This window comes from Protomyctophum parallelum (assembly GCF_964188405.1).
Source record: "Protomyctophum parallelum genome assembly, chromosome: 1".
Classification (NCBI taxonomy): domain Eukaryota; kingdom Metazoa; phylum Chordata; class Actinopteri; order Myctophiformes; family Myctophidae; genus Protomyctophum; species Protomyctophum parallelum.
Window position 1 is genome coordinate 9,722,452 of NC_139697.1, and position 10,813 is coordinate 9,733,264.

General features: G+C 41.1%; 1 protein-coding gene across 1 annotated transcript; it reads left to right on the top strand.

The window, feature by feature from the left end:
* Positions 1 to 537: 537 nt before the first annotated feature.
* On the top strand, positions 538 to 10,212 carry LOC310856903 (uncharacterized protein; the record flags this gene model as incomplete). Its single annotated transcript, XM_083762430.1, has 19 exons — positions 538 to 622; positions 1,050 to 1,230; positions 1,335 to 1,441; positions 1,670 to 1,845; positions 1,946 to 2,043; positions 2,424 to 2,575; positions 2,668 to 2,845; positions 3,090 to 3,219; positions 3,816 to 3,874; positions 3,966 to 4,024; positions 6,172 to 6,268; positions 6,683 to 6,865; positions 7,989 to 8,103; positions 8,204 to 8,301; positions 8,693 to 8,844; positions 8,937 to 9,114; positions 9,333 to 9,462; positions 10,045 to 10,119; positions 10,195 to 10,212. 19 exons carry the CDS (start codon positions 538 to 540, stop codon positions 10,210 to 10,212), a joined length of 2,271 nt encoding a protein of 756 aa, XP_083618556.1.
* Between the last annotated feature and the right edge of the window lie 601 nt (positions 10,213 to 10,813).

Sequence of the window (10,813 nt, forward strand, 5' to 3'; positions counted from 1 at the left end):
TCTTCCTTGGTGCCCTGCATCTATCGTGTCACTTGCTGTTTGACAGTAATGGACAGACATAATGGTAACCGGAGGAGTGGGTACCTCATGAGAAGTCTGGGCACCTCAATGTTAAAATGTTATTGTTTATTTCCTAAATGTAAAAAGAGGGGGGGGGGGGAAGGAAATAATGTATGCTGGTAGTAGCCTTTTAAGTAACATGCTTGAACATTTGCTACAAATCCTGTGGATATTATCCATGGCATAAACAATATAGTGGTAAATGCATGTTCGATTCATATACTTTTAACATTATTTTTGACCATTCAAGGGTGGAGTTGAGCTGCGTCGGCGTGTTTACAAAACTATTGCACATAGCCTACAGAGGTTTGACAAAGCCAAGGGCCTTCGCATCTCTGCAGCACGTGGTTTACAACGTCAGCAAACAAATTGGTTGACAGCACAGGTGTAATTAATCAAGCCAATTAACTGTCTGTATATAAGTGGCGAGAAAAGCCATTTATCTTCACTTCAGCTTGCAGCGTGTCTCAAGGTACAATGGCTTGGTGGAGGCTCGGTTCGGTCTTCTTGGTGGTGGTGGTGGTGGTGGTGGCGGCGGCGGCGACGGCATTTGCTACGGCAAGTGAGATATGGCAGTCAGTGGACACCTTTCCTGACCTTAAATTTCAAGATGAAGCTCTGAGTGGAAAATGGGTTGACCTGTATGACTCTAAATCCCGGAGGCAAGCGTCGGGTAAGTGTAAAGTGGGGCTTATTTATAGACTCAGAGTTTAGTATGCTTACTATGCTATGTAGCTTTTGGCGTCTGTGTTTAAAAAAAAAACTGTACTAAGAAACACCGTCCTCAACGGGGCAGAATCATTCTGGTGTTGCAAATTCTGTAATGATATCATCGTTGACTTGTATTAATTGCCACATGTACTGCAGATGACTACGATGAAGAGGACTATAGCGACGGCATTGCCCAAGTTGGAGAAGACTACACGATCAAGAATGCCTTGGCGCCACGGGGTAAAAAACTGAAATGTCCCTTCACGCCCTCTCCAGAGGATGTGTCTACAACACCACAAACTGTCACTGCAGTGCCAACACGCCCAACAGTGCTGCCACCACGCCCTGCAATGATGCCAACACGCCCAATGAGACCACGCCCAACAGCGTCATTTCCCATTGTCACTTTGTTGCCGCCTCTGTCACCTACACCCCCTGTGTCCTCTACAGGGGCCCAAAGTGAGTTCATTTGGCCCAGCATCAAGTATGTGTAGACTGCTAGTCATTTCAGTAAAGTTGTGAGTTGATGATTTAATGTTAAACTTCATTTCAGATTGTGCTAGTGTCCATCTGCGCCAGCGGGTAGCATGTGGCTCTGTGACAATGTCCCGCACAGCCTGTTTAGAGGCAGGCTGCTGTTTTGAATCAACCTGCTTTTATCCCATGAATGGTGAGACTATTCTCTTGGAGGGCTATTAACATGTGTGAAATTAAAATGTCAACCTGGTAACCTTTTGGCCATGGTTATTACAGGTGGAACATGGTTTGAGCTAGTATACTCTTGCATGACGGCTAAATAATTAAAAGCTTGACATTCACCCGATCTTAATACTTAAAAATCCTGCTGCATATTCTACATTTGTGTTGCATTAATGGTGCTATTGTCTTAATCCACCAGAGTGCTCTAAAGATGGACACTTTGTCTTTGCAATAAACCGTGATGCTCCTAAACGTGACAGAGTGGATCCCACTGGACTTGTTATCCCATCAGACCGAGACTGTAGACCAGTCATTGTTGATCGAAAGTATGCCATTTTCAAGTTCTCAATCCATGAGTGTGGAACTCATTACTATGTAAGTGTTAAGGCTCTAATGCAATTTTGCACCATGGAACACTAACTGCTGTGATGGACTTTACTGTCACCTTCTCACAAATGTATTCTCCCCGATACAGCAAGTTGGTGGGGCAAACGTATATCTGGCTGAAGTGGCTACTCCTATCAAAACCATGAGCCTAAAGTATGGAGTCATCACCAGAAGTAAATTTGTGAGGTGAGCAGATTACCTTGAGCATTAGCAATTTCAGAATAAGATGATGTAACTCGCATCCTCTGGTGCGCAGACATTTCTTTTTCTTTTTTTCAAACAGCAGGCAGGACAATGAAACGTTTTGACCAGTGTAGGTCTTTCTCAAGTACTTGAAAGGCCTACACTGGTCAAAACGTTGTATTGTCCAGCCTGCTGTGTTCGTGAATAAAAATTGCCTGGAGCATTACAAAGTGAGTTGCGAGCCCCTGCTTGTCGATTGCATAAAATTCACCTTGAACATAAAAAGCAAATTGTAGAATTTAGCCTTGTGTGAATTGCTTCTTTCACTAACTTGACTGAATGTGGTCATGTTCAATTTTAAGACTCTTTCTGTTGCATTGCAGATTCCTGTTTGAGTGCCGCTATGATGTAGATGGCCCGGTTAGCCAGACATCACTATTCACCATTGGCTACATGGTCAAAACGCCCTTTTCAAGCTTCCCTTCCCAGATAATCTCTGATGGCCTGTTTGCAATTCAGCTGAGGATCGCTAGAGGTTGGGTGTTATGGGTCTTGGGAAATATTGACTGGATGTAGATTAGTTCATATCAGTCAGTACAGAACTGACACCTCCATTTATGCCAACAGAGCCAACTTTCACCAGCTGGGTGGATGACCACGTACCTCTGCGAGAACTTGTGAATGGTGAACCAGTGTACCTGGAAGTTCGCTTGAGGTCGCCGTCGCCAAAAGCAGTGCTGCTCGTTAACTACTGTATTGCATATACCCGCTATGCCACAAATGCTCTTGTGATCATTTATGAAGGGTAAGGAAATAATGACTAGGTACATTAACACTTCACTGATCAATGTGCACAAGCAATATTCTTAGTAAATTGATAAATTAGTGGAATTCCCCTTTAATATGTCATTAATATACTTTAGCGCTGTTCTAGGCAACACAGATTGGGTTTTTTTTTTCACACCAGCTCTAAGGTATAGTAAAATAAGTGGTATTCCCCTTTAAGAATCGCCTGAATTAATTTCGTATTTTTCTTTTTTTTTTTTTAGGTGTGAGAACCCTTTTGATGATACCGTGGCCATCCTTAGAGTCACTGAAGCAGACCGCTACAAAAGGCGATTTAAAGTTGATGCCTTTCAGTTCATGGATGTGAGAACCAGCAAGTTCATCGATGAAGATGTGAGTCGGTATTCAGAGTTAAAGGACCTACTCTGTATGTGTCTTAGGAGGGCTGTGGGCAGTTCAGAAACCCGTCCGACAGTGACTTCATTGATGGGGACTCCAAGCTAATATATACTGCAGGCTTTCTATTCCTGAAAGGTTGCAATTCGATAATGGAAGCAATCATTCTCATGATAAATGTATTTTGGTTAACTAAGTCACTGGACGGGTTTCTGAACTGCCCACAGCCTCTCCTATGAGATGGAGTAGGATAAAAAGGTGGTATTTTATCATGACTATTATATATTGAGGACCAATTATAGGAAGACAAGTGGTCCTTTAAAGAATGGGACTGTGGAGCTACAGCTTCAGATGCCTTATCTCTAAAGTCACAGGTCTCTTTAGAATATGTAGACTAAATATTTACTCCATGGCAGTTTGCTATCACTGAGCTATTGGATGCAATGTTTACTTTAGCGGTACCGTAGTACATAAGATTGTCTTGACTAAAATTCTTGGCTGGCAACTGTCTGACTAATGTATTGCAGGGTTTGTTTTTTCTCGTTGTGCAAACTTTAACTGCCCTAGTAAAATAAATGTTCATTCCCCTGCAGATCTACTTCATGTGCTCCACAGAACTGTGTATGCCAATAGAACGGCAATGTGAGGAGCGGTGCTTTGATGGACAGGTGAGCGGAACACATTTTTGATTAGGCAAAATTATTGTGCTGTCTCACCTCTAATCCATTTTCTCTTCTGTCTAGCAACGGCGACTGCCATGAGATCGGGATGCCACAGAAGGTGGTTGATCAAGACCTGTTGTGTGAGAAAATAAAATGTTTTAAATGCAATTCATGCCTTGGGCTATTTTTCCTATAAAATGAGTTTTGGAACATTTTACTGTACTATCAGATGGTGTAACTCAGGAGGACGATATTCTGTAGTATGCTTGGCCCTGACTATCCCTAACCTTGTTTTACTGTCAGGCTTGCAAAGCAAATTAGGAGTTTTGTCTTTAATTGGTTATCTCCTCATACTGCTTGGACCTGTACCAGGGAATTTCAACTTCCTTCCGAAACATAAAGCTAATGCCTACAAGTGATACCAATTCTCTGTGTATAAATTATGTTTAAACCAGGCTTACATTTTGTATTTCTTAAAGGACCACTTTTCAACCTATCTTCATATACTAGGTCCTCACTAATAATCATGATAAAATGGCACCATTTGTTTCTACTGTCTGTGTCTCATCGGAGGGCTGTGGGCAGTTCAGAAACCCGTCCACCAGTGACATCATCGATGGGGAATCCAAGCTAATAAACTGCAGGCTTTCTAGTCCTGAAAAGTTACAATGCGAAAATGGAAGCCCATCCTCAACAATGATGTCACTGGTGGTCGGTTTCTGAACTGACCACTGCTCTCCTATGAGACACAGACTGAGTAGAATAAAATGGTGCCATTTTAACATTAGTGAGTACCTATTATATGAAAGATTGAAAAGTGGTCCTTTATTACAAATTGTTTGAGAGAAAAAGGCCAAATATGAATGAAATATATTTTGCTGAGCTAAAAGTAGTTGTATACAAAGTGGAAATACTGTGGATACTTGAAAATATATGCAATAAAGCCTACTGTCACACTCAGACTTTTCTTTCATTGTTACCTTGTATTAGTGGTTATTAGAGAAACTGCATGATTGAGATTGCTTGCATTTGCTGAGAAATAAGCAAATGCCCTGGTGTGGGCAACAGTAGCTGTCCATGGTGCTGATATGAAGTTCTGCACTTTGACTGACCGAATAGAATTATTCATTTTGGTATATTTATGATCTATTCAATAGATCATAAATATACTCACTCAAGTTATATGACCATGTTAATATGTCTTAAATTAAACTAAGAGGTTTGTAAGGTACTTAACATAAGTTGTGGTTGTACATAATATGGATTCAGGATAGGGACATCTGGGTACCTTGATGTAAAATTGACTTGTCCAAAATGTTAAATAATAAAATATTTGAAAAATGTAAGTAATGTAAAGTATACATGATGTGAACATACACAGTACATCATTATTATAATTATATGTATCCTTCAACTTTTTTTATTCCCCAAAATGACTACTGTATGCAGCTTTTGTAGCAATTGTAGATATATAGGCCTAGCTAATTGTCGAATGTTTAAGCATGGTCTAATAGTCTTTATTTTTTGTTAAAACCAACTTTATTTAAAAATAATGCATGTTCTAATCATGTACAGCCTACTTTAAAACATTTTCAAATATACTAATATACAACTTGTTGGTAAAAGAAAAAAAGCCCACTCTTAATTCCTTGGTGCCCTGCATCTGGTTGACAGTGATGGATGTAGGCTACTGTACCTACAGACACAAATGGTATAACTGGAGGAGTGGGTAGCCTATACCTGAGAAGTCTGGGCACCTCAAAGGCTCAATGTAAAAATGTTATTGTTTATTTCCTAAATGTAAAAAGAGGGGGAAAAAAGGAAATAATGTATGCTGGTAGTAGCCTTTTATTATGCTTTTCTTTTATTCTCCATTGTTCTGTAAAGCACTTTGAGCTGCATTTCATGTCATGAAAGGTGCTATACAAATAAAGTTTTATTATTATTATTTTAAGTAACATGCTTGAACATTTGCTACAAATCCTGTGGATATTATCCATGGCATAAACAATATAGTTGAAGGGTAAATGCATGTTCAATTCGATTCAACATTATTTTTGACCATTCAAGGGTGGAGTTGAGCTGCGTCAGCGTGTTTACAAAACTATTTCACATAGTCTACAGAGGTTTGACAAAGCCAAGGGCCTATAGTAGCGCATCTCTGCAGCACGTGGTTTACGTCAGCAAACAAATTGGTTGACACTGACAGCACAGGTGTAATTAATCAAGCCAATTAACTGTCTGTATATAAGTGCCGAGAAAACACATTCATCTTCACTTCTTTCAGCTTGCAGCGTACGTGTCTCAAGGTACAATGGCTTGGTGGAGGCTCGGTTCGGTCTTCTTGGTGGTGGTGGCGGCGGCGGCGGCATTTGCTACGGCAAGTGAGATATGGCAGTCAGTAGACACCTTTCCTGACCTTAAACTTCAAGATGAAGCTCTGAGTGGAAAATTGGTTGACCTGTATGACTCTAAATACCGGAGGCAAGCGTCGGGTAAGTGTAAAGTGGGGCTTATTTATAGACTCAGAGTTTAGTATGCTATGTAGCTTTTGGCGTCTGTGTTTAAAAAAAAACTGTAAAACACCGTAGCTACTCAACGGGGCAGAATCATTCTGGTGTTGCAAATTCTGTAATATCATCGTTGACTTGTATTAATTGCCACATGTACTGCAGATGACTACGATGAAGAGGACTATAGCGACGGCATTGCCCAAGTTGGAGAAGACTACTCGATCAAGAATGCCCAATTGACGCCACGGGGTAAAAAACTGAAATGTCCCTTCACGCCCTCTCCAGAGGATGTGTCTACAACACCTCAAACTGTCACTGCAGTGCCAACACGCCCAACAGTGCTGCCATCACGCCCTGCAATGATGCCAACACGCCCAATGAGACCACGCCCACCAACGTCATTTCCCATTGTCACTTTGTTGCCGCCTCTGTCACCTACACCCCCTGTGTCCTCTACAGGGGCCCAAAGTAAGTGTTCATTTGGCCCAGCATCAAGTATGTGTAGACTGCTAGTCATTTCAGTAAAGTTGTGAGTTGATGATTTAATATTAAACTTCATTTCAGATTGTGCTAGTGTCCATCTGCGCCAGCGGGTAGCATGTGGCTCTGTGACAATGTCCCGCACAGCCTGTTTAGAGGCAGGCTGCTGTTTTGAATCAACCTGCTTTTATCCCATGAATGGTGAGACTATTCTCTTGGAGGGCTATTAACATGTGTGGAATTAAAATGTCAACCTGGTAACCTTTTGGCCTAGCCCAAACATTTAGATTCTCGTAGAGGGTTTTTTCGATTCTGACGAATCTCTCTACGAGAGTCTAAATGTTAACCCCGCCCCTAACGTCAAAGGAACGTTTGTGCCTCAAAACCACTCTTACCTTGTACAAATGCAAAATCTAAGCTGCTTTAAATTTTGCCCCACTTGTTTGTGATCTGTGCGCACCCATATTAAACACCGAACATGCTTATTTTTCAATAAAAAAGGTATTTTAATCCACTCTGTTTCGGAATCCTCCATTGTAAATGCGCAACAGAACATTGCCCGCGCCCCTAGCGGCCAGGGTTCTCTTGCGCATCTACAATGGAGAGAAAACCAAGATGGCCGCCAGATTCCCGGACAGAGGATTAAAATACATTTTTTATTGAATAATAAGCATGTTCTGTGTTTAATATGAGGACGTACAGATCACAAACAAGTGGGGCAAAATTTAAAGCGGCTTAGATTTTGCATTTGTACAAGGTAGAAGTGATTTTGAGGCACAAACGTTCCTTTTCGACGTTAGGGGCGGGGTTAACGTTTAGACTCTTGTAGAGAGATTCGTCAGAATCGAAAAAAACGTCTACGAGAATCTAAATGTTTGGGCTACTTTTGGCCATGGTTATTACAGGTGGAACATAGTTTGAGCTAGTATACTCTTGCATGACGGCTAAATAATTAAAAGCTTGACATTCACCCAATCTTAATACTTAAAAATCCTGCTGCATATTCTACATTTGTGTTGCATTAATGGTGCTATTGTCTTAATCCACCAGAGTGCTCTAAAGATGAACACTTTGTCTTTGCAATAAACCGTGATGATCCTAAACGTGACAGTGTGGATCCCACTGGACTTGTTCTTCCATCAGACCGAGCCTGTAGACCAGTCATTGTTGATCGAAAGTATGCCATTTTCAAGTTCTCAATCCATGAGTGTGGAACTCATTACTATGTAAGTGTTAAGGCTCTAATGCAATTTTGCACCATGGAACACTAACTGCTGTGATGGACTTTACTGTCACCTTCTCACAAATGTATTCTCCCCGATACAGCAAGTTGGTGGGGCAAACGTATATCTGGCTGAAGTGGCTACTCCTATCAAAACCATGAGCCTAAAGTATGGAGTCATCACCAGAAGTAAATTTGTGAGGTGAGCAGATTACCTTGAGCATTAGCAATTTCAGAATAAGATGATGTAACTCTCATCCTCTGGTCTTGGTGCTGAGCCAAACTGTTAAAGAGAACATGGACAAAAGCAGGGCCTTGCAACTCACTTTGTAATGCTCAGACATTTCTATTTCTTTTTTCAAACAGCAGGCAGGACAATGAAACGTTTTGACCAGTGTAGGTCTTTCTCAAGTACTTGAAAGGCCTACACTGGTCAAAACGTTGTATTGTCCAGCCTGCTGTGTTCGTGAATAAAAATTGCCTGGAGGATTACAAAGTGAGTTGCGAGACCCTGCTTGTCGCTTGCCTAAAATTCACATTGAACATAAAAAGCAAATTGTAGAATTCTCAAGACTCTTTCTGTTTCATTGCAGATTCCTTTTTGAGTGCCGCTATGATGTAGGTGGCCCGGTTAGCCAGACATCACTATTCACCATTGGCTACATGGTCAAAACGCCCTTTTCAAGTTTCCCTTCACAGATAATCTCTGATGGCCTGTTTGCAATTCAGCTGAGGATCGCTAGAGGTTAGGTGTTATGGGTCTTGGGAAATATTGACTGGATGTAGATTAGTTAATTTCAGTCAGTACAGAACTGACACCTCTATTTATGCCAACAGAGCCAACTTTCACCAGCTGGGTGGATGACCACCTACCTCTGCGAGAACTTGTGAATGGTGAACCAGTGTATCTGGAAGTTCGCTTGAGGTCGCCAAAGCCAAAAGCAGTGCTACTTGTTAACTACTGTATTGCTTATACCCGCTATGCCACAAATGCTCTTGTGATCATTTATGAAGGGTAAGGAAATAATGACTCGGTACATTACCACTTCACTGATCAATGTGCACAAGCAATATTCTTAGTAAAATGTTAAATTAGTGGAATTCCCCTTTAATATGTCATTAATATACTTTAGCACTGTTCTAGGCAACACCACAGCTCTAAGGTATAGTAAAATAAGTGGTATTCCCCTGAATTAATTTTGTGTTTTTTTTTTTTTTTTTTTTTTTTTATAGTTGTGAGAACCCTTTTGATGATACCGTGGCCATCCTTAGAGTCACTGAAGCAGACCGCTACAAAAGGCGATTTAAAGTTGATGCGTTTCAGTTCATGGATCTGAGAACCAGCAAGTTCATCGATGAAGCTGTGAGTCGGTATTCAGAGTTAAAGGACCTACTTTGTATGTGTCTTAGGAGGGCTGTGGGCAGTTCAGAAACCCGTCCGACAGTGACATCATTGATGGGGACTCCAAGCTAATATATACTGAAGGCTTTCTATTCCTGAAAAGTTGCAATCATTCTCATGATAAATGTATTTTGGTTAACTAAGTCACTGGACGGGTTTCTGAACTGCCCACAGCCCTCCTATGAGATGGAGTAGGAACTTTTTTTTTATCATGACTATTATATATATTGAGGACCAATTATAGGAAGACAGTCTCATTCCTTTAAAGAATGGGACTGTAGTGCTAGTGGAGCTACAGCTTCAGATGCCTTATCTCTAAAGTCACAGGTCTCTTTAGAATATGTAGACTAAATATTTACTTCATGGCAGTTTGCTATCGCTGAGCTATTGGATGCAATGTTTACTTTAGCGGTACCGTAGTACATAAGATTGTCTTGACTAAAATTCTTGGCTGGCAACTGTCTGACTAATGTATTGCAGGCTTTGTTTTTTCTCGTTGTGCAAACTTTAACTGCCTTAGTAAAAATGTTAATTTCCCTGCAGATCTACTTCATGTGCTCCACAGAACTGTGTATGCCAATAGAACGGCAATGTGAGGAGCGGTGCTTTGATGGACAGGTGAGCGGAACACATTTTTGATTAGGCAAAATTATTGTGCTGTCTCACCTCTAATCCATTTTCTCTTCTGTCTAGCAACGGCGACTGCCATGAGATCGGGATGCCACAGAAGGTGGTTGATCAAGACCTGTTGTGTGAGAAAATAAAATGTTTTAAATGCATTTCATGCCTTGGGCTATTTTTCCTATAAAATGAGTTTTGGAACATTTTACTGTACTATCAGATGGTGTAACTCTGGAGGATGATATTCTGTAGTATGCTTGGCCCTGACTATCCCTAACCTTGTTTTACTGTATCACTTGCAAAGCAAATTAGGATTTTAATCTCCCCAACAAAATGTGAGGAGATATTCCACCCCTTTGTAAGGGGTTGAATTGAGTTCTAGCACAACTGCAAGAGTGAATTGGCAACATCAGAAATTACATGGCATTGGGGGTCAAGGGATAACTCAAGTGGGAAGTGAGCTTGAACATGTGCAGACAAGAAGGCATAGTCCACTCCAGAGGTTTATGGATGTGGTGACTTGGGCGGATGGAAATGAAATGTCTCTTGGGGCGACCCTGAGAATCGTCAAGCTCTGGAACAAACTCCCAACTACATCTGATTATTACAAAAAAAAAACTTTGCACTGCCTCAAGGCCTATTCATAGTTGACCAGCTGACCACCGGAGCTGAAATAACGTTGAGCGGTGGA